A 27,916-nucleotide genomic window follows, 5' to 3' on the forward strand; every position below is an offset into this window, starting at 1 on the left:
AAATAAATCATTCTCTCTACTATTATTCTGACATTTCACAATCTTAAAATAAAGTGGTGATCCTAACTGACCTAAGACAGGGAATTTTTACAAGGATTAAATGTCAGAAAATTGTGAAAAACTGAGTTTAAATGTATTTGGCTAAGGTGTATGTAAACTTCCGACTTCAACTGTATATAGGGTAGCAGCCTCTAAGGTGCAGGGTTAAGTAACCGGGTGGAAGCCGGCTAGCGATAGCCATTTAACAGTCTGATGGCCTTGAGATAGAAGCTATTTTTCAGTCTCTCAGTCCCAGCTTTGATGCACCTGTACTGACCTCGCATTCTGGATGATAGCGGGGTGAACAGGCCGTGGTGTCGGGTGGTTGATGTCCTTGATGATCTGTTTTGGCTTTCCTGTGACATCGGGTGCTGTAGGTGTCCTGGAGGGCAGGTAGTTTACACTGGTGATGCGTTGGGCAGACCGCACCATTTACTGGTGAGCCCTGTGGTTGCGAGCGGTGCAGTTGCCGTACCAGGCAGTGATACAGCCTGACAGGATGCTCTCAATTGTGCATCTGTAAAAGTTTGTGAGGGTTTTAGGGGCCAAGCCAAATTTCTTCAGCCTCCTCGGGCTGAAGTGGTGCTGTTGAACCTTCTTCACCACACTGTCTGTGTGGACGGACCATTTCAGATAGTCAGTGATGTTTACACCGAGAAACTTGAAGCTTTCCACCTTCTCCACTGCGGTCCCATCGATGTGGATAGGGGTGGTGCTCCATCTGCTGTTTCCTGAAGTCCACAATTAACACCTTTGTTTTGTTGACGTTGAGTAAGAGGTTATTTTTCTGGCACAACTCATCCAGAGCCCTCACCTCCACCCTGTAGGCTGTCTCGTCATTGTTGGTAATCAGGCCTACTACTGTTATGTCATATGCAAACTTGATGATTGAGTCGGTGGCGTGCGTGGCCACGCAGTCATGGGTTAACAGGGAGTACAGGAGGGGGCTGAGTACACACCCTTGTGGGGCCCCTGTATTGAGGATCAGCGAAGTGGAGATCTTGTTTCCTACCTTCACCACCTGGGGGCGGCCCGTCAGGAAGTCCAGGACCCAGTTGCACAGGGCGGTGTTCAGACCCAGGGCCCAGAACTTAATGATGAGCTTGGAGGGTACTATGGTGTTGAATGCTGAGCTATAGTCATGGGATAGGGCAGTGTGCAGCATGCTTGTGATTGCATTGTCTGGGGATCTATTGGGGCAGAAAGCAAATTGAAGTGGGTCTAGGGTGTCAGGAAAGGTAGAGGTGATATGATCCTTAACTAGCCTCTCAAATCACTTCATGATAACAGAAATGAGTGCTACGGGGCGATAGTCATTTAGCTCAGTTACCTTTGCTTTCTTGGGTACAGGAACAATGGTGGACATCTTGGAGTGGGGACAGCAGACTGAGATAGGGAGAGATTGAATATGTCCATAAACACTCCAGCCACCTGGTGTGTGCAAGCTCTGAGGATGCGGCTAGGGATACCATCTGGGCCGGCAGCCTTGCAAGGGTTAACACGCTTACACGTCTTACTCACTTCGACCACGGAGAAGGAGAGCCCACAGTCCTTGGTATTAAGCCGTGTCGGTGGCATTGTGATATCCTCAAAGCGGGCGAAGAAGGTGTTAAGCTTGTCAAGAAGCAAAACGTCGGTGTCCTCGACGGGGCTGGTTTTCCCATTGTAGTCAGTGATTATCTGTAGACCCTAACACATACGTCTCATGTCTGAGTCGTTGAAGTGCGACTCCATTTTCTCTCTGTACTGACGTTTTGCCTGTTTGATTGCCTTGCGGAGGAAATAACTACACTGTTTGTATTCGGCCATATTCCCAGTCACCTTGCCATGGTTAAATGCGGTTGTTCGCAGTTTTGCGCGAATTCTGCCATCCACGGTTTCTGGTTTGCATAGGTTTTAATAGTCACAGTGGGTACAACATCTCCTATACAATTCCTGATGAACTCAGTCACCGTATCCATGTATTCGTTGATATTATTCTCAGAGGCTACCCGGAACATATCCCAGTCTGCGTGATCAAAACAATCTTGGAGCATGGATTCCGATTGGTCAGACCAGCATTGAATAGACCTTAGCAAAGGTACTTCCTGTTTGAGTTTCTTCCTATAGGAAGGGATGAGCAAAATGGAGTCGTGTTCAGATTTGCCGAAGGGAGGACGGGGGAGGGTCTTGTAGGCATTTCGAAAAGTTGATTACCAGTGGTCCAATGTTTTTCCAGAGCGAGTACTACAGTCAATGTGTTGGTAAAACTTCGGTAGCGTTTTCCTCAAATTTGCTTTGTTAAAATGTGCATAAAGTCCAATCACACCATGAGTAGTTAATTATGAAACATACACTCCCACCTTTCCTCTTCCTGGAGAGTTTTTTATTCCTGTCTGCGCGATGAACTGAGAACCCAGTTGACTCTATGGACGGGGACAGTATATCCCGAGAGAGCCATGTTTCCGTGAAACAGAGTATGTTACAATCCCTGATGTCTCTCTAGAAGGAGATCCTCGCCCTGAGCTCATCTACTTTAGTATCCAGAGACTGAACATTAGCGAGTAATATGCTCGGAAGCAGTGGATGGTGTGCACACCTCCTGAGTCAGACTACAAGTCCACTCCGATGGTGTTTTGGAGAAGCCTCTGGAATAAGTTCAATTGCCCTGGGGGGAACAAACAAAGGATCCAATTCAGGAAAGGCGTATTCCTGGTCGTAAAACTGGTGAGTTACCGCCGCTCTGATATCCAAAAGTTATTTCCGGCTGCATGTAATAACACAAAAAAAATGTCTGAGCTAATAATGTAAAAAATAACACGCAAAAAAACAAAATACTGCAAAGTTGCTTAGGAGCTAGAAGCAGAGCTGACATATCTGTCAGCGCCATCTATGCGTGTGTATGTCTGAATATGTGTAAGACAAAAATGCTAGGCATGTGCCCACCCAATATGGCCCACATGTCAATGGAGAATAGAACCCCACAGTGGAGGTGTCATCATATCAATAAAACAGGGAAATGGTTCCAATAGTTTTTCCACCATTATTATTTTTTTTAGAAACCCCTAAAATAAGGGCTGTGTTTCATATAGGCTTACTCTGGCGTGAAGTTTTGATAACCATGTAAATCTCTTTCGGACAAGGGGACTTTTATCAATATATTTGCCTCTATTTACTCTCAGATTCGAAAATGCTAACTAGCATCAAAGTAGACTTCATGCAAGACTACAAATCCCTGCAAGCTCCTGCACGTCATCTCTAACTGACGCATTTGCTAACAGGTATTGTGTCAATTTAAACTTGCACAAGACAGTTCACAGAATTATCCATTTAAAGAAATGTTGCCAATTTATTCATTTAAAAATGTAGCTAACAGATAGTTCATACAGAGATTCTTACCTTTGCCTCGAATCGGCAGTCTCATCCAGATCATCATGGTATTTGTAGTTCTTTATAGTTTTTTTTGTAGTTCTCCATATTAGCACCTAATTAGCATTTCATTTTGCGGGAGTGAATACAGGCGAATATATTGATAAAAGTCACCGTATCCTTGAGAGATTTACACGGTTATCAAAACGTCACACCAGGGTAAGCCTAAATGTTCCTAAAATCCTCTATGGGAAATATACATGGTGAAAAAATTATTGGAATAATTTCCTTGTTTGACCGCTAGGTTTTATGGGTATTATGACTCATACTGTGGTAGTCTATAGCAGTGGTTCCCAAACTTTTTATAGTCCCGTACCCCTTCAAACATTCAACCTCCAGCTGCGTACCCCTTCTAGCACCAGGGACAGCGCACTCTCAAATGTTGTTATTTGCCATCATTGTATACCTGCCACACACACACACTGTACGATACATTTATTAAACATAATAATGAGTGTAAGTTTGTCACAACCCGGCTATTTGGAAGTGACAAAGAGCTCTTATAGGACCAGGGCACAAATAATAATAATAATAATCAATCATTTCGCTCTTTATTTAACCATCTTACATATTAAACCTTATTTGTTCATCGGAAATTGTGAATAACTCACCAAAGGTTAATGAGAAGGGTGTGCTTGAAAGGATGCTCATAACTCTGCAGTGTTGGGTTGTATTGGAGAGAGTCTCAGTCTTAAATCATGTTCTACACACAGTCTGTGCCTGTATTTAGTTTTCATGCTAGTGAGGGCCGAGAATCCACTCTCACATAGGTACGTGGTTGCAAAGGGCATCAGTGTCTTAACAGCGCGATTTGCCAAGGCAGGATACTCTGAGCGCAGCCCAATCCAGAAATCTGGCAGTGGCTTCTGATTAAATTCAATTTTCACAGAACCGCTTGTTGCAATGTCGATGAGGTTCTCTTGTTCAGATATCGGTAAGTGGACTGGAGGCAGGGCATGAAAGGGATAATGAATCCAGCTGTTTGTGTCATCCATTTCGGGAAAATACCTGCGTAATTGCGCACCCAACTCACTCAGGTGCTTTGCTATATCACACTTGGCATTGTCTGTACACTTGAGTTCATTTGCACACAAAAATCATACAATGATGGAAAAACCTGTGTGTTGTCCTTGTTAATGTAGACAGAGAAGAGCTCCAACTTCTTAATTATATCCTCAATTTTGTCCCGCACATTGAATATAGTTGCGGAGAGTCCCTGTAATCCTAGATTCAAATCATTCAGGCGAGAAAAAACATCACCCAGACAGATCAGTCATGTGAGAATCTCGTCATCATGCAAGCGGTCAGACAAGTGAAAATGATGGTCAGTAAAGAAAACTTTAAGCTCGTCTCTCAATTTTAAAAAACGCGTCAATACTTTGCCCCTTGATAACCAGCGCACTTCTGTATGTTGTAAAAGCGTAACATGGTCGCTGCCCATATCAACAATGCATAGAGCAGAAAATACACGAGAGTTCAGGGGCCTTGCTTTAACTAAGTTAACCATTTTCACTGTAGTGTCCAAAACGTCTTTCAAGATGTCAGGCATTCCCTTGTCAGCAAGAGCCTCTCGGTGGATGCTGTAGTGTACCCAAGTGGAGCAACTGCTTGTCATGGCTTTTGCGCCATCAGTACAGATACCAACACATCTTGATCACCAAAGTCCATTTGATGTCACAAAGGTGTCCAGCACTTTGAAAATATCCTCTCCTGTTGTCCTGGTTTCCAGTGGTTTGCCGAAGAGGATGTCTTCCTTAATTGATCCTCCATAAACGTAACGGACATATACCAGGAGCTGTGCAAGCCCCGCCACGTCTGTTGACTCATCCAGCTGTAACGCATAGAATTCACTGGCTTGTATGCGAAGCAGTAATTGTTTCAAAACATCTCCTGCCATGTCACTTATGCGTCTTAAAACAGTGTTGTTTCATGAAGGCATTGTCTGTATAGTTTTTTGGGCCTTTTCCCCCAGCATTGTCCCAGCCATATCCGTGGCAGCAGGAATAATTAAGTCCTCCACAATAGTATGGGGCTTGCCTGTCCTAGCCACTCGGTAGCTCACCATATAAGACGCTTGTAGCCCCTTCTTATTAATGGTATCTGTTGCTGTTATACATGTCTACTCGAAAGTCATCTTAATTCTCGCTCCAAAAACTCCCGTGGCCTATTTTTCAAATTGGCATGTTTTGTTTCTAAATGTCTGCGCAAGAGTGAAGGTTTCATCGAGTTGTGAGATAGTACTTTTGCACATATAACACACTGTGGCTGAGGAAAGGCACTACTCCCAATATAAGTGAACCCCAAATCAATGTAGTTCTCATCATATTTGCGCCTCTTCGATGGTCCAACATCCCTGTCTGTTGTTCCGTGCTTTCCCGGGTAAGGGGGCAGTAGCTCTTCAGCTGCATCAGATTCACAACTGTCAGTGTCCATGCTAGGTGGGCTAACAACAAATGTAGAATTACTGATGCTAGCATTGGATGTGCTCATGGAAGCAGAACAACTTTTGTCGTCGACAGGTGCAGGTGTAGTACTGCTGGTAGTAGCAGTACTACCAATAGAGCTGGTATGTGTCTATACGGACGCGGGCCTTACTAAAGGACTGTTTGAAAATGTGAATAATCTTTTTTTAAATACCCCAGTTTGGGAATACCTGCTCTTTATGGACAGATTTACACAGCTATGGCGACGATTTTAATTTCGAAAATTATATTTTTTATAAAAGTCCAATTATGTCTACATATACAGTAAACTGAATGGAATCTGTAGGGATATTTGTGCAGGGTTTTATTTTATTACATCCTAATTAGTATAGCCTATTTCCGTGCCTCAACTCGTAAATAAATATCTATGTGTATCCTCTGGAAACACAAAGTAATTACAGGTAAATGTAATACACAATTAATAATGCTGACATGTGTAGAAGTGAAATTAAATGTACCCGTGTGTGTGTGTGTGTGTGTGTGTGTGTGTGTGTGTGTGTGTGTGTGTGTGTGTGTGTGTGTGTGTGTGTGTGTGTGTGTGTGTGTGTGTGTGTCTGCACATCAGGGTTCGTGAGGGTGCGTGTGCGCATCAGGGTTTCCATTAGGAGAATGTGTCGCCGGACAACTGGACCAGGAAGATTTTAATTTACTGGCCATTTGAGGAATTTTACGGACCCATATGCATTGGGTGCCTAACCTATTAGGGCACAAACACACACAGTGCTCAGAATGACAGAAATCACACTCAGATTATAGTTATTCATCTTAACAGAACATGCAACACCTGTAATGAAGCAGCCAATAAAACATAATTTTCAAACATTTGCCAAAATGCAATTTGTGGGAAAACATAATTCTAAACAGCCCACCTGATGCGAGCGGTTCCAACAAGTAGCCTATTTTAAAATGTTGGTGTTGAGCTACACTACGTGACCAAAAGAATGTGGACAGCTGTTCGTCGAACATCGCATTCCAAAAGCATTGGCATTAATATGGAGAGCACTAGCGAGGTCGGCACTGGTGTTGGGCGATTAGGCCTGGCTTGCAGTCGGCATTCCAATTTATTTCAAAGGTAGTCGATGGGGTTAAGGTCAGGGCTCTGTGCGGGCCAGTCGAGTTGTTCAACAACGACAAACCATTTCTGCATGGACCTCGCTTTGTGCAGAGGGGGCATTGTCATGTTGAAACAAGAAAGGGCCATCCCCAAACTGTCGCCACAAAGTTGGAAGCACAGAATCATCTAGAATGTAATTTTATGCTGTAGCGTTAAGATTTCCCTTCACTGAAACTAAGGGGCCTAGCCGAACCATGAAAAACACCCCCAGACCATTATTGCTCCTCCACCATACTTTACAATTGGCACTATGCATTTGGGTAGGTAGCGTTCTCCTGGCATCCACCAAACCCAGATACAGTTGAAGTCATGTGTGTGTGTCCGACTCTCCTACCTTGGCCTGCTGTAACTATATACAGATGAAGTCAGAAGTTTACATACACCTTAACCAAATACATTTAAGCTCAGTTTTTCACAATTCCTGACATTTAATCCTAGTAAAAATGCGCTGTCTTAAGTCAGTTAGGATCACCACTTTATTTTAAGAATGTGAAATGTCAGAATAATAGTAGAGAGAATTATTTATTCCAGCTTTAATCTCTATTTATTTAAGCTTTTATTTCTTTCATCACATTCCCAGTGGGTCAGGAGTTTACATACACTCAATTAGTATTTGGTAGCATTGCCTTTAAATTGTTAAACCTGGGTCAAACGTTTCGGGTAGCCTTCCACAAGCTTCCCACAATAAGTTGGGTGAATTTTGGCCCATTCCTCCTGACAGAGCTGGTGTAACTGAGTCAGGTTTGTAGGCCTCCTTGCTTGCACACGCTTTTTCAGCTCTGCCCACAAATGTTCTATAGGATTGAGGTCAGGACTTTGTGATGGCCACTCCAATATCTTGACTTTGTTGTCCTTAGGTCATTTTGCCACTACTTTGGAAATATGCTTGGGGTCATTGTCCATTTGGGAGACCAATTTGCGACCAAGCTTTAACTTCCTAACTGATCTTGAGATGTTGCTTCAATATATCCACATAATTTTCCTGCCTCATGATGCCATCTATTTTGTGAAGTGCACCAGCCCCTCCTGCAGCAAAGCCCCCCCACAACATGATGTTGCCACCCCCGTGCTTCACGGTTGGGATGGTGTTCTTCGGCTTGCAAGCCTCCCCCTTTTTCCTCCAAACATAACGATGGTCATTATGGTCAAACAGTTCTATTTTTGTTTCATCAGACCAGAGGACATTTCTCCAAAAAGTACGATCTTAGTCCCCATGTGCAGTTGCAAACCGCAGACTGGCTTTTTTATGGCTGTTTTGGAGCAGTGGCTTCTTCCTTGCTGAGCGGCCTTTCAGGTTATGTCGATATAGGACTCATTTTACTGTGGATATAGATACTTTAGTTTCCTCCAGCATCTTCACAAGGTCCTTTGCTGTTGTTCTGGGATTGATTTGCACTTTTCGCACCAAATTACGTTTATCTCTAGGAGACAGAACACGTCTCCTTCCTGAGCGTTATGATGGCTGCGTGGTCCCATGGTGTTCATACTGCGTACTATTGTTTGTACAGATGAACGTGGTACCTTCAGGCGTTTGGAAATTGCTCCCAAGGATGAACCAGACTTGTGGAGGTCTACATTTTTTTCGGAGGTCTTGGCTGATTTCTTTTGATTTCCCCATGATATCAAGCAAAGAGGCACTGAGTTTGAAGGTAGGCCTTGAAATACATCCACAGGTACACCTCCAATTGACTCAAATGATGTCAGTTAGCCTATCAGAAGCTTCAAAAGCCATGACATCATTTTCTGAAATTTTCCAAGCTGTTTAAAGGCACAGTCAACTTAATGTATGTAAAGTTCTGACCCACTGGAATTGTGATACAGTGAATTGTAAGTGAAAAAATCTGTCTGTAAACAATTGTTGGAAAAATTACTTGTGTCATGCAGAAAGTAGATGTCCTAACCGACTTGCCAAAACGATAGTTTACCAGAAATTTGTGGAGTGGATGAAAAACGAGTTTTAATGACTCCAACCTAAATTTATGTAAACTTCCGACTTCAACTGTACATGACGACTAACAAAAATACACACGTACCAGTTTTATTACACTAAATTATGCAAATTAACCTATAGACCGATACGCATGACGATCAATTGTATTAACATTGACTGGTATTTCCATCAATGAATAAAACACATAATTTTGCAATGGGATTGTTTTTTCTCCCAGTCAATTTGGCCGCCAACGATTTGATTTATCTTCTTTTTTTTGTTACCAAAAGCTGGCAATTACCGGTTAACGGAAAACATGGTATGCATGTGTGTGTGTGTGTCTCACCCGGGGAGCCAGACACATCCTTTCTACTGCCGTTCACGTCCTCCATACTCCTCGAGGATAAATCTGCCTCCGACACTGATTTGGATTCTTCGCCCTACACACACAAACACACATGTACACACACAAACATACGCAAACGCAAACACACACACATGTACACACGCGCAAACACACACACACAAACATATGCACACACACACACACGCACACACACACAGACACACACATACACACACACACACACACACACACACACACACACACAAATAGAAGTCAGAATATGGTTATTTTGTCAAAAGGCATTAAAAGAGTCGGGAAGTGGAGGGTGATAGCCTATAGGGAAGTAAGGCAGAAAAGGATGAAGCTGCCACTAGACACTGATCTAACATCAGTTTTGCCTTCATCCCCCTAGTGCGTATCTTTAGTATTTGGGAAGGGTGAGCTGATCCTAGATCAGTGTCTAAGGGCAACTTCTCTCCTTAGCCAGGCAGGCTGGTGAGGGTATGGTCTCCCTGCCCTCAGAGTTCACAGGTCAATATGTCAATAGGTCAGAGAAGGAGGGAGAAACATCCATGGAGGACGGCTCTGTCAAAACACTGTGTTAGCTAACATGCAGGGGTAGTAGTTAACATGTCTTAGACCACACTGAAATGTACACACTCACACATATATACACTCACACACACGCATTGCACATAAAAAACGAATAACATTTTATTTGTGACGTGCTTCGTAAACAACAGGTGTAGACTAACTGCGAAATGCTTACTTACGGGCCCTTCCCAACAATGCAGAAATGAAAAATAGAAAAATAATAGAAATATAATAACACAAGGAATGAGTAACCTAGCTATATACTGTACACGGGGTACCAGTACTGAGTCGATATGCAGGAGTACGAGGTCATTGAGGTATATATGTATATATGGGTAGGGGTAAAGTGACAAGGAAAAAGAATAGATAATAAATAGTAACAGCAGCTAATTTGATGAGTCAAAAAATTTAATGCAAAAAGGGTCAATACAGATAGTCCAGGTAGCTATTGGTTAACTATTTAAATAACTATTTAGCAGTTTTATGGCTTGAGGGAAGAAGATGTTCAGGGTCCTGTTGGTTCCAGACTTGCCGTGCGGTAGCAGAGAGAACAGTCTATGACTTTGGTGGATGGAGTCTTTGGCAAATTTTAGGACCTTCCTCTGACACCGTCTAGTATAGAGGTCCTGAATAGCAGGGACCTCAGCTCCAGTGATATACTGGGCTGTAAGCAATACCCTCTGTAGCGCTTTGCCATTGGATGCCAAGCAGTGATGCAGCCAATCAAGATGCTCTCAATGGTGCAGCTGTATACCTTTTTGAGGATCTGAGGGCCCATGACAAATCTGTTCAGCCTCCTCAGGGGGAAGAGGCGCTTTCGTGCCTTCTTCACGACTCTGTTGGTGTGTGTGGACCAGGACCTTGAAGCTCTCGACCCGCTCCACTACAGCCCCGTCGGTGTGGATGGCGGCGTGCCTTGGCCCTCCGTTTCCTGTAGTCCACTATCAGCTCTTTTGTTTCGCTGACGTTGAGGGAGAGGTTGTTGTCCTGGCACCACACTGCCAGGTCTCTGACCTCCTCCCTATAGACTGTCTCATCATTGTCGGTGATCAGGCCTACCACCTGTGTGGTCAGGCCTACCATCGTCAGCTAACTTAATGATGGTGTTGGAGTCGCGCGTGGCCACACAGTCATAGGTGAACAGTCATAGGTGAACAGGGAGTACAGGAGGGGACTAAGCACGCACCCTTGAGGGGCCCCCGTGTTGAGGGACAGCGTGGCGGATGTGTTGTTGCCTACCCTCACCCCCTGGGGGCAGTCCACGATCCAGTTGCAAACGGAGTGATGAGCTTGGAGGGCTCTATGATGTTGAACGCTGAGCTGTAGTCAATGAACAACACTCTCATGTTGGTGTTCCTCTTAACTAGGTCTAAGCACATACACACAGACACCGACAAACACACACTCAGACAACATCACAAGGACCGCCCATTGGATCAAATTCAATCTCCAAATTGACTGTCCAAATTGTATATCTCACAACTCATATCTGGTATCTAGGGCACCAGCAGCATTACAGATGATGCCATAATATTAGTGATATTATAGTGACATATTGTCTGTTTCAAACTGTTTCCTCTGATAGACCAAAAAGAAGTGGAGCGGTACAGAGACTGTACACGGAGAGGGCGATCACTCTGTGAAGATAAACAGTGCTATTTATACCAGTCAAGGATGGGTATGTCTGGTTCTCCCCATGCCCATCTAGGCCCCGTAAACACATGCATTCCACAGAGCTTCAGTGTGGTCTGATACACACACACACACACAAACGGGAGAGACACACACACAGGCGCGCACAGAGACACACACACAGGCGCGCACAGAGACACACACGCAGGCGCGCACAGAGACACACAGGCAGGCGTGCGCACACACACACACACACACACACACACACACACACACACACACACACACACACACACACACACACACACACACACACACACACACACACACACACACACACACACACACACACACACACACACACACACACACACGCACGCACTAGCAAGGAAGGACATATACACTAGCACACACACACACACACCCTTCAGTGTGGTCTAATACAAAATACATATCATCCACCCAGTGAGAGTTTGTCAGAGTGGCAGAACTGTTTGTTCCCTGTTTTGTTCCATCTTCGTCCTTTGTCTTTCTCTCTCTCTATATTTCATGCACGATCCCGACCTGCAATATTCTATGCACTTTTTTGTATTTCTCTCTCTCTCCACCTTTCTCTTTTCTCTCTCCCTTTTTATGTCTCTCTCCATCTCTATATCTCTATGACCAGTATCCAGTCTAAAGCAGGTACATTCATTACAGTTGTTATTAAGATATGCACGGTGAGTGAATAAACTGAGTATGGAAGTGCCTAAAGAACCCAAATCTCCATTTCGCTCATCAAATGACTTTCTTCATCTCTAGGTGTGTGTGTGTGTGTGTGTGTGTGCGTATGCGTGTGTTTATGCGGGTGTGTATGCGTGTGTGTGTATGCGTGTGTGCGTGCGTCCGTGTGTATGTGTGTGTGTATGCTTGCATCCGTGCATGTGCATGTGTGTGCGTGCGAATGCACGCGTGTGAGTGTGTCAACCTTGCATGTGTGTGTGTGCGTGTGTGTACCTGTCAGACCTTATTTCCAGACTGTCTAGGAGAGAGAGTCGGTAATGAACTAGCCAGCCAATCAGCCTTAGGCCTACACTTGCGGATGCGATGGCCGCAAAACTAATCATTTCTCTACTTGTGATTTCCATACTCATCTGCCTGGGGATTTTCCAGCTAAACCCCTAAACCTCTGACTCAGAGAGAGGATAGGACTTATAATAACAGGGTGAAAACAGTGCTGACCATTCAGACAAAGGATAGATAGAGGATCTAGCTGCAATGTCTCCCATTGGTTTTAAATGAGCGGGTTAATGCTTGTTGTTTAACTGTTCATTCCACTGAGGAAGGTCTTCGGCAGGATCTGAGTGACAGGTGAATAAGAGAATAGGTTATGTACAGTAGAAACCAATGGGAGCATTGCATCATCTACTAAAAACACACCATAAAGTCATCACAGAATGAATCCACAGCACACACAGCTAAAAACCACTACAGGGAAACAGTGAACGAGGTCTCAGATACAACAAACATAGCAGCTCAGAAGTTAACACAGATTCTATCAATTGGTCTTAACGGACTTGCCTAGTTAAATAAAGGTTCAATTAAAAAAACTGCCTCAGTGAACAACAAACATAAAACAGCTGTGATTGGACAAGCTCAGCAGAGCCTCAGCACAAGGCATTGTGGGTATCCAGACTCCACACTTCCCGTCCCCATTTGCAATTGAGTAGGCCAGAGAGGAAGGGAAGGGTGGAGAGGGGTAGGGTGAAAGGCTACTTGGTGGTTTGGGCTGGTAAACTTCTTTCAAGTCATGGTGGGCACACAAAGCATTGTGGGTACCCAGTCACCCCCCACCCCTCGTCCTTGATGGAGTGAGGGATGGGGAGGAAGGGCAGGTATAGCTTATTTTCTCTTGCGTGACGGAGTTAGGCACGCAGTGCCTGGGTGTGTGTGGTACTCTGCATATTTGTGTATGAGATATTCATTGTGTGTGTGGTACTCACGGCGGGCCCAGCACTAGGCCAGGGGCCCATCTGAGTCTCCTGGACCCCTGAGACCACTGTAGAGAGAGGGACAGCCCAGTAGGGCCTGTATGGAAGGGGCCCTAGACAGGGCTGCCTATGTGGGTGTAGCCAGGACCACAGCCGGGGCCTTGCTCGGTACCATGTCCATGACCAAGGGACCAACCTGACTCCCATATCTCCTTTCTGGGGCAGAGGAACGAGGTTGAACCGTAAGGTGACTGTCTGACACATTGTGTTTAACCGTTAGGTGACCATTTGAGATACAGTGTAAGGTTCAACCCTAAACTGCCTATCCTTAATCTAACAAGCCAATTTACCTGGGCCAGAGTGAGAGTTGCGCCTCATTTCAGATGACTGGTCACTAATGGGTCTCAGGCCTTATTGTTTAGCGCTGGTTGCTGCCTCTGTATTGTTCTGAGTTGGCAGTGAGTCTGATAATCTGAGTGCTTGCAGCCCAGGCCCAAGTGTTAAATATGACTGTTTGAATCAGATTAAGCTCTGCTCTGCTTCTGCTCTGCTCGGCTATTGATCTGTCTCTCACAGGAGTAGCCGTATTTATGGGCTAATAGTCATTCTGCTGCTGATAATCATTCTGCTGTTCACAGCCTTTAAAACCACCAGCTGGACACATTAAAACTCTGGACTTTTACGGATGAGCAGAAGTCCGGAACAGAACACACTGATCTACAAACGAATGAATGAACGAATGAATGCATGAATAATAGATGTATTGAATTGACCGAGCTAAGTTGTGGCCCTTTGGTTGATTTGATCATCCATCTTGATCATTTGAACAATGCAGTTCACATACTGTAGGCAACTAGGGGTTGCAGCGCTCTTCCAGTCCTTATCAATAGCTGCTCCAAGGGTGGCATTTTATTTGAAAACAACAAAGTCAGAACAAGGAACAAGGAGCGGGAACAGTATTCCATGGGGAGTAGTACAGCAGCACAGAAATAGAAGACGGGTATAAAATGGCTTGTTTACAAATGGGCAGGCCAATTTAGGCTGACGCTAGGGAGAGGGCAGGAGGGAGGGAGGGAGGGATGGGTTAGAGCAGGCCTGCTGATAATAAGACCTGATAGAAAATAATAGACAGGTTCTCAAAAGAGAATCTCAATTAAGCCACTCTAAAGGTGTGAACGGAGAAATGTGTGAGTGTGCTTTGGAGCGGGGAGTGTGTATGTGGGAGTGTTGATGGAACTTCACTTGACAAGGCCTCTAATAGTCTCTAGTAGTGTCTCCAGACACAGCTGCTTCTCTGGCCACAGGTGCAGATGTGACAACCAGGTTTCGATTGGCTGCCTGCATGACTCGAGACTGTGTTAGCCCAATGCGCTAAGGCCTTAGCTTTGGCTCTGGGTGCTAACACAAGTCGTCATGTTCACCGAACCACCTCCATTACACATAAACAGATACAAATACAGGAACTGCACAGGACAGGGAGGCACATCCACACAGTGACAGGTTAGCTGCAGGGTTAACTATTACAGACCAAACAGAGCAGACTCTTCTCAAACTCCCACTCCCAGGGTTAGCTATATCCTCTTTATTGGCCTTTGTAAAATGTTGTCCCGTTGGTTCTAACTGACTGAACTGAAGCTTCTCCTCAGTCTTAACCCACATCCTCTCTCCTCTAGCCAGATAAAACAGAGAGACTTAACACAGAGCGCTCTTTAGGGACGCTTCTACTGTAGCGCTGTAGCTTTAGCCTCCCTACTCTTGGCAGGTTTCTAGTGGGCTTGTTTGTTTGCACCCCGAGGCTAAAGGAAGGAACCAGTGGACCTGAAGAGAGAGAGATGTCTGAGAGAACTCTGCTTTCCAACAGAAAAACAAGCAACTACCGAACAACCGCCTGATACTACAGTTAAGACGGTAAACACACACACACACACTGAACACACACACTGTCAACCTGGTTAGTCTCAACAGCCGTGGCATCGTGCAGAGGGGTGGTGGAGGGTAGAGAGACAGGGGGAGCCTGAGTGGGAGAGAGAGAGAGGGAGGGTGAGAGAGAGGGAGGAGGTGGGAGCACATTGCAGTACAGTACATACCCCTGACCCTGTAGGCAGTTGAATAACGCTCAACTGGACATGCAAGTCCTCTGTCGTGGGCACTTCCTAAAGAGGAAGTGTGTGATGTTTTACCGCAGGAAGAGAGGGAAGCAGAGAGGGATAGAGAGAGAGAGAAGGGAAAGGGTGAGAGAGAGGGACATAGAGAGATATAAAGAGAGAGAGAGAAAGAACGAGTAAAAGAGCGAGAGAAAGGTAGGAAGATAAGAAAGGAGAGGCATCGCAGCAGCAAACAAAGCAGAAAGAGAATTAGGTTGATCAGGTAGATATATAATGTATATATTCTGCTACATGCTAAAGAGACACAGACACAGTAGAGAAGAGAAATCCCATCAGTATACTCTGTATACACTGTAGCGACGCTCAAACTCCAATCATAGCAGAATGCAGTTGAGTAGCAATAACACACAGGAAAACTGAGCTCAGCTCAATGCCATAGCATATGGTCTTGTGTGCAATTATACGGATTTTAGCCATGAGTTATACAGTAAGTCATTCAGTCACTTATGAGTCATAAGTGGAGGGTACACAGCACAGCACAGCACACTGTAACAGAGCCTACAGCTGTGAAGCTAACAGAGCCCCCCCCCCCCCCCATGTCATCATGTCCAGCCATTTGTGGGGACAGGGAGCGACGAGGCGTGTGTGTATGTGTGTACGTGTGTCTGTGTATGTGTGTGTGTACCAGGACATGGCTCCAGAACATAACATCTCTCATCCCAACTCACGTCATTCACCCGATCGTTACCTAGCAACCCTGACGCACTGCAAAGTTCGGCCAACTAAAAATAAACTCTGTGTTTGCAGAAAAGGATGTAAGAAAAAAAAAAGTGAATGAATTTAAGCAAACAGCTTTCAAATGAACTGAGAAAAGGAGAGGACGACAAGGAGAGGAGGAGAGGAAGAGAAGGAGAGGAAGCGAAGAGGTGGGGAAGTCGAGGCTAATGCTGCAGCTTAACAGTTTTGGACATCAGGCCTCGGGATTGGGGAGACAGTGTGTGTTAGTGTGTGTGTTGTAATGTGGAGTCTACACTGGTGAGATGATAATACATATCATCCTAGATCTGTTCCAGGTCTCTGTTTAGGGCCAGATTCCAATTTGCTCCTTTTTTTTGGTTGATTCTTTCCAGTGCGTCAAATAGTTCTCTTTTTGTTTTCTCGTCATTTGGTTGGGTCTAAATGTGTTTCTGTCCTGGGACTCTGTAGGGTCTGTTTGTGTTTGTGAACAAAGCCTCAGAACATGCCCTGCATGCATTGTTTGGGGTTTTACTTGTACACAAGGTATATTTTTGCAGAATTCTGAATGCAGTCTCAATTTGGTGTTTGACACATTTTGTGAATTCTTGGTTGGTGAGTGGACCCCAGACCTCACAACCATAGAGGGTTATGGGTTCGACAACTGATTGAAGTATTTTTAGCCAGATCCTAATTGGGATGTTGAGTTTTATGTTCCTTTTGATGGCATAGAAGGCCCTTCTTGCCTTGTCTCGTATATCGTTCACAGCCTTGTGGAAGTTATCTGTGGTGTTGATGTTTAGGCCGAGGTAGATTCTTTGTGTGCTCTAGGACAATAGTGTCTACATAGAATTTGTATGTGTTGTCTTGGCAACTGGATCTTTTTTTGAACATCATTATTTTTGTCTTAGTGAGATTCACTGTCAGGGCCCAAGTCTGACATAATCTGTGCAGAAGATCTAGGTGCTGCTGTATGCCCTCCTTGGTTGGGGACAGAAGCACCAGATCATCTGGAAACAGTAAACATTTGATTTCTTAGTCCAGTAGGGTGAGGCTGGGTGCTACAGACTGTTCTAGTGCCCTCACCAATGCATTGATATATATGTTGAAGAGGGTGAGGCTCAAGCTGCTGAAGAGGGTGGGGCTCCCTGTCTCACCCCACGGCCCTGAGGAAAGAAATCTGTGTGTTTATTGCCAATTTTTACCACACACTTGTGGTTTGTGTACATGGATTTTATAATGTTGTATGTTTTTCCCCAACACCACTTTCCATCCATTTGTATAGCAGACCCTCATGCCAAATTGAGTCAAAAGCATGAGAAGACTTTGCTTTTGCTTTGTTTTGTTTGTTTATCAATAAGGGTGTGCAGGGTGAATACGTGGTCTATCATACGGTATTTTGGTAAGAAGCCAATTTGACATGTACTCAGGACATTATTTTCACTGAGGACATGTTGGAGTGCTGTTGATGATAATGCAGAGGATTTTTTCAGAGATTGCTGCTGACGCATATCCTACGGTAATTATCAGGCCTTTGTCCCAAATATTAGGGAAGATGCCAGAGCTGAGGTTAATGTTGAAGAGTTTAAGAATAGCCAATGTGTGGTATATATATTTTATCATTTTGTTTAGTATACCATCAACACCACAGGCTTTTTTTGGTTGGAGGGTTTGTATTTAGTCCTGTAGCTCACACAAGGTAACTGGATAATTCAGTGGGTTCTGGTACTCTTTAATAGCTGATTTAAAGATTCTAAGCTTTTGCTTCTTTTTTTATATGGCCGAAAAGGTTGGAGAAGTGTTTTATCCATACATCTCCATTTTGGATAGGTAACTCTTCGTGTTGTTTTTTGTGTAGTCTGTTCCCAGAAGTGATTTGATTCTATGAATTCTTCAATCACAATGAGCTGTTTTCTGCCATGCTGTTCCATCTTTTTTCTTAGTGTATTTCTGTATTGTGTTAGTGTTTCACCATAGTGAAGGCGTAAGCTAAGGTTTTCTGGTTCTCTGTGTTTTTGGTTGGTTTCTAAATTTCTTTCTTAGGTTTTTTCAACAACAAAAAAATTGAAATTATTTTTGCAGAGAGAAGCTAGTGTGGATGGAGAGTCTTCCACTTTGGAAGATAAAGAATTTTATGAATATGAGGATCATGTCTCTGTCAATTCAGAGTCTGACAGTGAGTTGGAAGAAGAGGATGAGATTGACCCTCAGCCAGCCCCAGGACCAGCCTGTCAGCAGCTAGCTGAGCAGCCTGCATGAGGAGCTCATAAGCAGCCTGCATGAGGAGAAATATGGATGTCATTTTTTGGGGAAATGTTCTTGCCCAAGGAATGAGCCACCCCGCATGGCTGCCAATGTGATAAGGATGCAACCAGGGCTGACGCGGATGGTGGTTACTCATGTGCAGGACATAAAGTCTTCTTTTGAACTGTTCATCCCAGACACCATCCAGAAAATCATTCTGAACTGCACTAATTTGGAGGGAAGGCGTGTTTTTGGAGAGAGATGGAAGGAGATGGACCAAACTCATTTACATGCATACTTTGGGGTTCTTATCCTTGCTGGTGTTTTCCGATCCAATGGGGAATCCACAGAATCCCTGTGGGATATAGAATCTGGCAGATAACTTTTCTGTGCAACAATGTCTCTGGAAAACTTCCACATTATCTCCAGGATTATCTGCTTCGATAACCGAGACACCAGACGAGCTCGTTGGCAGAGAGACAAGCTAGCTGCAATCAGGTCAGTGTGGGACAAGTGGATGGACCGCCTTCCCCTCTTTTACAACCCTGGGCCAAACATTACTGTTGATGAGCAATTTTTGGAATTTAGGGGCTGCTGCTCCTTCAGACAGTACATACCGTCTAAACCCGCAAAATATGGAATCAAGATCTGGGCTGCCTGTGATGCTGCTTCATTATATGTGTGGAACTTGCAAGTGTATACGGGGAAGACAGATGGAGGAGCACCTGAGAAGAACCAAGGGATGCAGGTTGTCCTGGATGTGACACGGGGACTCCGTGGCAACAACATCATATGCAATAACTTTTTTATTTTGCAAAAGCTGGGACAGGACGATGGTAGGAACAGTACAAAAAAAAACAAGCCAGAGCTCACACGTCAGCTGTTGAATACAGGCCTATCATTACCTCTCAGTTTGTGTTCACGGCCGACACGTCCCTAGTCTCCTACGTGCCAAAGAAAGGCAAAAATGTGGTACTCATAAGTACGCTGCATAGGGATGGGAGAATCTGTGGCCAAGAACATCAAAAAACAGAAATCATAATGGATTGCAATGCCACAAAAGGAGAGGTGGACAATTTAGACAAGCTGGTGACTGGCTACAGCTGCAAAAGAAGAACCCTACGCTGGCCACTTGTGATATTCTTCAACATCTTGGACATCTCGGAGTACAACGGGTTTGTCATCTGGATGCCGTTGAACCCAGATTATAACAGAGGGAAGCTCCAGAGGAGACAACTCTTTCTCGAAGAGCTGGGCAAGGCATTGGTTAGACCTCAAATCCAGAGGAGGCAACATATCCCAAGGACCCCAGCTTCTGCAGCCATCATGAGAAGGGTTCAGGAGGAGGATGCTGGTGCGCCATCCGCCTGTCCCACAGAACCAAAACTTCTATACCAGAAGTAAGTGTGAGTGATGTTGTTGCATGTGTGTGTGTCCGACTCTCCTACCTTGGCCTGCTGTAACTATATACAGATGAAGTCGGAAGTTTACATACACCTTAGCCAAATACATATAAACTCAGTTTTTCACAATTCCTGACATTTAATCCAAGTAAAAATTCCCTGTCTTAGGTCAGTTAGAATCACCACTTTATTTTAAGAATGTGAAATGTCAGAATAATGGTAGAGAGGACTATTTATTTAAGCTTTTATTTCTTTCATCACATTCCCAGTTGGTCAGAAGTTTACATGCACTCAATTAGTATTTGGCAGCATTGCCATTAAATTGATTAACTTGGGTCAACCATTTCGGGTAGCCTTCCACAAGCTTCCCACAATACGTTGGGTTAATTTTGGCCCCTTCCTCCTGACAGAGCTGGTGTAACTGAGTCAGGTTTGTAGGCCTCCTAGCTCGCACACGCTTATTCAGTTCTGCCCACAAACTTTCAATAGGATTGAGGTCAGGGCTTAGTGATGGCCACTCCAATACCTTGACTTTGTTGTCCTTAAGCCATTTTGCCACAACTTTGGAAGTATGCTTGGGGTCATTGTCCATTTGGGAGACCCATTTGTGACCAAGCTTAAACTTCCTGACTGGTGTCTTGAGATGTTGCCTCCATATATCCACATACTTTTCCTGCCTAATGATGCCATCTATTTTGTGAAGTGCACCAGTCCCTCCTGCAGCAAAGCCCCCCCACAACATGATGCTGCCACCCCCGTGCTTCACGGTTGGGATGGTGTTCTTCGGCTTGCAAGCCTCCCCCTTTTTCCTCCAAACATAACGATGGTCATTATGGCCAAGCAGTTCTATTTTTGTTTCATCAGACCAGAGGACATTTCTCCAAAAAGTACTATCTTAGTCCCCATGTGCAGTTGAAAACCGTAGTCTGGCTTTTTTTATAGCGGTTTTGGAGCAGTGGCTTCTTCCTTACTGAGCGGTCTTTCAGGTTATGTTGATATAGGACTTGTTTTACTATGGATATAGATACCTTTGTACCTGTTTCCTCCAGCATCTTCACAAGGTCCTTTGCTGTTGTTCTGGGATTGATTTGCACTTTTTGCACCAACGTATGTTCATCTCTAGGAGACAGAACGCGTCTCCCTCCTGAGCGGTATGACGGCTGCGTGGTCCCATGGTGTTTATACTTGCATACTATTGTTTGTACATATGAACGTGGTACTTTCAGGCGTTTGGAAATTGCTCCCAAGGATGAACCAGACTTGTGGAGGTCTACAATTGTTTTTCTGAGGTCTTGGCTGACTTCCCATGAAGTCAAGCAAGAGGTCCTGAGTTTGAAGGTAGGCCCTGAAATACATCCACAGGTACACCTCCAATTGACTCAAATTATGTCAATTAGCCTATCAGAAGCTTCAAGCTTCAGCTTCAAAATCATTTTCTGGAATTTTCCAAGCTGTTTAAAGGCACAGTCAACTTAGTGTATATAAACTTCTGACCCACTGGAATTGTGATACAGTGAATTATAAGTTAAATAACCTGTCTGTAAACAATTGTTGGAAAAATGACTTGTGTCATGCACCAAGTAGATGTCCTAACCGACTTGCCAAAACTATAGTTTGTTAACAAGAAATGTGTGGAGTGGTTGAAAAACGAGTTTTAATGACTCCAACCTAAGTGTATGCAAACTTCTGACTTCAACTGTATGTGAGTGAGTGAGATGTTAGTAAAATTCCTGAACTAAGTGTTTTTATCATTCTAGATTGCAGCCGGTAGCAACAAGTAGAAGCACTACGATGTGTGTGGACCCAAGAAGGACAGGAAGACACATTACACATGCATCAAGTGCAAGAAATGCATTTGCAACATACACAGAGTAAAACTCTATCCCTCATGTGGTGTGTAGACCAGCCTTAATTTGTGTTCAATGGGGCTCATTTAGAATTTCCATAAAATACTGTATGTACATATGTCCTTCCAATTTGTTCAGTTCAAAGCAATAAACATCAATAGAGATGAAAACCTTGTTTCACTTATATTTGTTCAAGATAAACATGATTTATTCCACCTATGTCTTGATTTTTGTTCACAAACAAATAGCGCTTTTATTGATAAATGTGATCTAGCGGAGGTAAATGGCAAATATTCACCATGTATGCTGTCTATATTGCTTGTAATTGATATAAGTCAACATCTAAGTATTAAGTATTTTTACATAAGTTGTTATGGCTGTATTGTTTTAAAAACCCAATAATGTTGTGGGTCCATCAGACCCTCGAACATTGGGTGAATAACAAAAACATAAACATAAACACCACACAAGGGTTAAAAACAAGACTTGCATAGCATAAAAAGGCATGGTAACTTTTCCAGCTACCTATTGTACTCCATAAATGATTAAGCTAATTGCTGTGTTTATTCCATAGCCACAGTCGCTTCTCTCTGGCTATGAAGAATATCTTCCTAACGGATGCATTCCTAACTGAGCTGCATGATGCCTGATAAAGTAGATGTTGAACATAAATAACTGTGCTATTCTGGACACAATGACTACTAGATAACAGACCTAGAAACCAGACTGTTGTAACGACTAATAACTAGAAAGCGGACCAATTCATCTGTTTTTTTAAATATGAGTCCGTCTGCTCGTCTATCCTGTCTATCCTTATCTCCTCCCCTCTCCTCTTCTCCTCTACGCTGTGCTACCTTCTTTCAAAGAGCACAAGACATCAAAGCACAGGTGCTGTCACAATTCCCGAGAAAGAAAGAGAGAGATAATGAGAGAGGGACAGAGAAAGATGAATGAGCAAAAGAATCAGACGGAATGTTCAATTAAAACAAAGCAGAGGCCAAACAAGAATGATTTAGTTCTTTGACTCTCTTTGTCGAGACAACCGTTAAAGTCGATGTCTAGCAGGGCTGCTCTGAATACATTCTTATAGCAGAGATGAAACCTATGCTATCAAACTCTCAACAAAAACATACATTCATCCTTACTCTCTGTCCTTTCTGTGTCTCTCTATCTCTCTCTGTTTTCCTACGTCCCGCTCTCTTTCCCTCTCTCAGTATCCCTCTCTTTCTCTCGCCCTCGCGTTCAGAGAAGAATCGTGGCTATGTGGAGAGAGAGATTTGTATTGTGTTTTATGAGTGGAGAGTAGAAGGGCGGGATAACAAAAAGGAGGAATGTAAAAGGGGATCAGATAGGAGCAAGAATGTGATTGTGATGCAGGCATATTGTCCTGATGATGGTTGACATCACTTCAAGTCAAATGTGAATATCGTTAAATATGACAACTGTAATTATGAGAAAAGAGAGAGGGATGGAGGGATGGATGGATGGATGGAGAAAGGGTATGGCCTGTCTGCTGAAGAGAATGTGCAAGAAAGGGGAGGAGGAGAGAACGGGAGGACATCTTTTGGAGTAGAAAGAGTGACACAATTAGAGAATAAAAAACAGATGTAGGGTGAGTGTCAAGGTGGAGGAATAAACTATTTAAGATAATGTATATTAATACATTGACACAGATGAATGGGCCAAGCCCTCAGCCCACGTCTGTGTTTCCAGCTCGTTATGTGCCTGTGTGGGTTATTTTGTTTACTTAGTTTACCTCAGTCTGAAAGCCTTCGACCAAGATGGCCACCAGCAGGTTGAAGAGGACGTAGTTCCCAAAGGTCATGAGGGCGATGAAGTAGAGAGCAGCCACAGGAGTGGTGGAAGCCATACCATTATACAGCACCTTGTTCCAGTCCTCTTGAGTTAGGATCTGGAGGGAGGGAGGGAGAAATGTAGAGAGTGGAGAGATTTTGAGAGTGGAGAGATGTAGAGAGTGGAGAGAGGTAGAGAGTGGAGAGATGTAGAGGGAGAGATGTAGAGAGTGGAGAAATTTAGAGAGTGGAGAGATGTAAAGAGTGGAGAGATGTAGAGAGTGGAGAGATGTAGAGAGTTGAGAGATGTAGAGAGTGGAGAGATGTGGTGGGGGGAGATGTGGAGAGTGGAGATATATGTAGAGAGGGAGAGATGTAGAGAGTGGAGAGATGTGGAGAGATGTAGATAGGGAGAGATATAGAGAGTGGAGAGATGTGGAGAGATGTAGAGAGGGAGAGATGTAGAGAGTGGAGAGAAGTAGAGAGTGGAGAGATGTAGAGAGTGGAGAGATGTAGAGAGTGGAGAGATGTGGTGGGGGGAGATGTGGAGAGTGGAGATATATGTAGAGAGGGAGAGATGTAGAGAGTGGAGAGATGTGGAGAGGGAGAGATGTGGAGAGATGTGGAGAGTTGGAGAGATGTAGAGAGTTGGAGAGATGTAGAGAGATGTAGAGAGGGAGAGATGTGGAGAGGGAGAGATGTGGAGAGGGAGAGGTGTGGAGAGATGTAGAGAGATGTAGAGAGGGAGCGATGTGGAGAGGGAGAGATATAGAGAGTGGAGAGATGTGGAGAGGGAGAGATGTGGAGAGGGAGAGATGTGGAGAGGGAGAGGTGTGGGGAGATGTAGAGAGATGTAGAGAGGGAGAGATGTGGAGAGGGAGAGGTGTGGAGAGATGTAGAGAGATATGGAGAGGGAGAGATGTGGAGAGTTGGAGAGATGTAGAGAGATGTAGATAGTGAAGAGATAAGAAAATAGGAAGAGAGAAAATAGAGAGCAGCTGTCCTTTTTCACATTCATTTGATGTGTAGTTGGACCTACACAACAGATTGCCCATATGGACTCATCTTGATAGTCGGCCAAGTTTGGAAACGTCTGTCAGACTTTGATTTTGGAGTGAAAAAGGGAGAGGGAGGGAGAGTGATAGAGCGGTAGAGAGATCTCACCTGAAACACAGTGACGATGGCCCAGAGCAGAGAGTCAAAGTTCTTCCTGTCTGGTAGAGTGTCTCCATCTCTCTCTGATCCAAACTTACAGCCAAACAGATGCATGCCCAGGATACTGACGGAGAGAGAAGGAGCGGGAGGATAGAGGAAGAGAGAGGGAAGGATGGAGAGGTAGAGAGAGGAGAGAGACAGAGAGAGAGAGCGGTCACCAAAGGGAGTCACGGCAGGAGAAAAGAAGATAGATAGATTCAGCCTCCCACTGTTTCAGTCTGCTGTTGTTCTCTTGTTGTGTAATTATGAATAGCAAAGAACTGAACCCATGGGATATGTGTGTGTATTCTATGTGTTATTCTGACTAGACAGCAATGCGGCTAGTTTGTGGGTGTAGAGGGATCAGTGACTATGCCTCTAGTCTGTGAACTTGGCTCCTCTTCACTCAAACACTCAGTGGGTGTTTGTCTAAGCACACTGTTCTAGTCAAACTACTGTGTGTGTGTCTGTGTGTGTATGTGTATGTGTATGTGTATGTGTATGTGTATGTGTGTGTGTGTGTGTGTGTCTGTGTGTCTGTGTGTGTATGTGTATGTGTATGTGTATGTGTATGTGTATGTGTGTGTGTATGTGTGTGTGTGTGTGTGTGTGTGTGTGTGTGTGTGTGTGTGTGTGTGTGTGTGTGTGTGTGTGTGTGTGTGTGTGCGTGTGTGAGCGTGTGTGTGTATATGTGCGAGCGTGTGTGTATGTGTGCGAGCGTGTGTGTAGGCTGTATAGAACTTACACATAGATTTCATTTTGCTGAGCTTGCCAGTGGCTAAACAGGATGCACGAGGGATGCTGATGAAAAGAGGGAATCTCCACTCGTACGTGTCATTCTATCCTCCCGTTCTCATTCCTCCTGGCATACGTCTCTTTTGTTTGTTTATTCCCCGCCAGATTTCTGACGAAGTGGAGCACTCTTTACCTCTCTGTCTTCCTCTTCCCTTTCTCTCGACCTACCTATCTAGCACCCTCAATTTTTCTCTTTATCCATCCCTCTTTATCAACCACTCTGTATGCACATTTTTTACTTGTCTGTACCACCTAGTGTCCTTCTCCCTCCCCTCCACCTCCTTCTTTCCCTCCTCACGTTGAGACAATGACGATAAAGGCTACCCCTCATTTCTATATAACCGTGTCAGCTTGTGTGTCTGACATATGTGTCCAAATGACTTATTTTTTTTAACACATTTCGCATAGGCCCATACCTGAAGATGAAAATGAAGAGCATGAGTAGCATGCAGAAGGTGGCCACGTTGTCCATGGTCTTCATCAGCACCACCAGCTGTCTCTGCAGAGCGGGCATGAAGCGCACGAGCTTCAACACCCGCATCAGCCTGAAGGTACGCAACACAGACAGACCACCGCCCTGCTGACCCACGATCTCCCATACACTGGGGAGAGATAGAGAACACATGGTAATTATGTTTATAAACTGGGTGGTTCGAGACCTGAATGCTGATCGGCTGACAGACGTGGTATATCAGACCCTATACCAAAGGTATGACAAAACATACATTTTTACTGCTCTAATTACGCTGGTAACCCGTTTATAATCGAAAAAAGACACCATAGGGGTTGTGGAGTGCCTAAGAACAGCCCTTAGTCGTGGTATACAGGCCATATAGCACACCCGCTCGGGCCTTACTGCTTAAATATACTATATGCCATTTAGCAGACGCTTTTATCCAAAGCGACTTACAGTCCAGAATGCATACATTTGTTTTACCTACTGGTAATCAACCCAATATCCTGGTGTTGCAAGCACCATGCTCTACCAACTGAGCTACAGAGGATCGCGCGTATTCAGTGTCCGCTACAGGATAAGCCACTCATTGGAAGGAGAGTGATCTGAAAAGTGAGGCCTTGATATCGTACACAGTAAAGACTGTCAGTGTGCCATAAGTTCGAAACTAATTTGTCATGTCAATCAAACACTGCCTTGTTTATGACAACCTAATCTCGGACACCCAGAACTAAAATACTACGAAAGACTGCCTTCTCGTCTTGTGCACCAGAGGCACGGAATAGTCTACAATCCATGCTTCATCTAGATATGTTAGTGCCACTGAATGAATTTAAAGGCTGGATCATGTTGTTGTATTGCATTGTTGTATGTTTTAATTCTGTAATGTATTGATTGTTGCTGCCTTCTTGGCCAGGTTTCTCTTGAAAAGAGACTCTGGGTCTCAATGGGCTTTTCCTGGTTAAATAAAAGTTAAATCAAATAAATCAATAAAAAATATCGCGTAATTGTGTCGGATGCTCAATTTAGTTTTGGGGGAGATGTGTTATATTGAAACAGTACTGACAAGACTAGAAATGTCTCTAACTCTCTAAACAGAAACTCTCAGACAGTTTCAGGCAAGTATATGGGCCCTCCCCTTCCTAAATTTGAAAGATGCGAGCGCCTGATTTGTCCAAATGATCAGTGACAAAAAACCTGCATAGCGGAACAACCCACTGTGCAAAAACTGGTTGACTCAATGTTGTTCCCACGTCACTTCAACACCCCCAAAATGAATTTGATGATGTGGAATCAACGTGGAAACTAATTGGATTTGCAAAAGTCATCAACGTAAGGGCATTTCATCCAACAACACGGTACATTTTTTTTGTTCATTTCACATTGAATGCACGTTAGTTGACGACAACCAAATGTAAATCAAAACTAGACGTTCAACTGACGTCTGCGCCCAGTGTGAAAGTTCCTCGTTAGTCGTGGCATCCCACAGTCTGTCGACAGATGCTACTACCGTTTATGCTACGTGCTTCTGTCCATGAGAGATGAACGACAATCTGGTGTAGTTTGTTGTGTGTTAGACCTTACCTGATGACCACTATGATTCCGTCAAAAATGTTGTAGGGGTTTTTGATGTATCCGAATGGCCCATAGACCAACACCTTGAGTAACATCTCCAAGGCAAACAGACTGGTGAACACTATGTTACTGATCTCCAACGCATTGGTCAGCTCATCAGGCTGGGGGAGAGAGAGATGGAGAGAGAGAGAAGGGAGAGAGACAGAGAGAGAGAGAGAGAGGAATCATAAAACATAGTTACATCCAATACACACA

General features: G+C 44.2%; 1 protein-coding gene across 1 annotated transcript in view; it reads right to left on the reverse strand.

Annotated features, from left to right (window-relative positions):
• cacna1g (calcium channel, voltage-dependent, T type, alpha 1G subunit) overlaps window positions 1-27,916 on the reverse strand; it is a 276,474-nt gene that overhangs the window by 71,975 nt on the left and 176,583 nt on the right. The window contains exons 10-14 of the mRNA XM_038974934.1: window positions 27,671-27,822; window positions 26,049-26,234; window positions 24,808-24,922; window positions 23,607-23,762; window positions 9,321-9,414 (exon numbers count right to left, since the gene is read on the reverse strand). Of these exons, the coding sequence (XP_038830862.1) occupies window positions 9,321-9,414; window positions 23,607-23,762; window positions 24,808-24,922; window positions 26,049-26,234; window positions 27,671-27,822 (703 nt within the window). The remainder of the gene's footprint in view (window positions 1-9,320; window positions 9,415-23,606; window positions 23,763-24,807; window positions 24,923-26,048; window positions 26,235-27,670; window positions 27,823-27,916) is intronic.

This window comes from Salvelinus namaycush, chromosome 35, assembly GCF_016432855.1.
Source record: "Salvelinus namaycush isolate Seneca chromosome 35, SaNama_1.0, whole genome shotgun sequence".
NCBI classification, from domain to species: domain Eukaryota; kingdom Metazoa; phylum Chordata; class Actinopteri; order Salmoniformes; family Salmonidae; genus Salvelinus; species Salvelinus namaycush.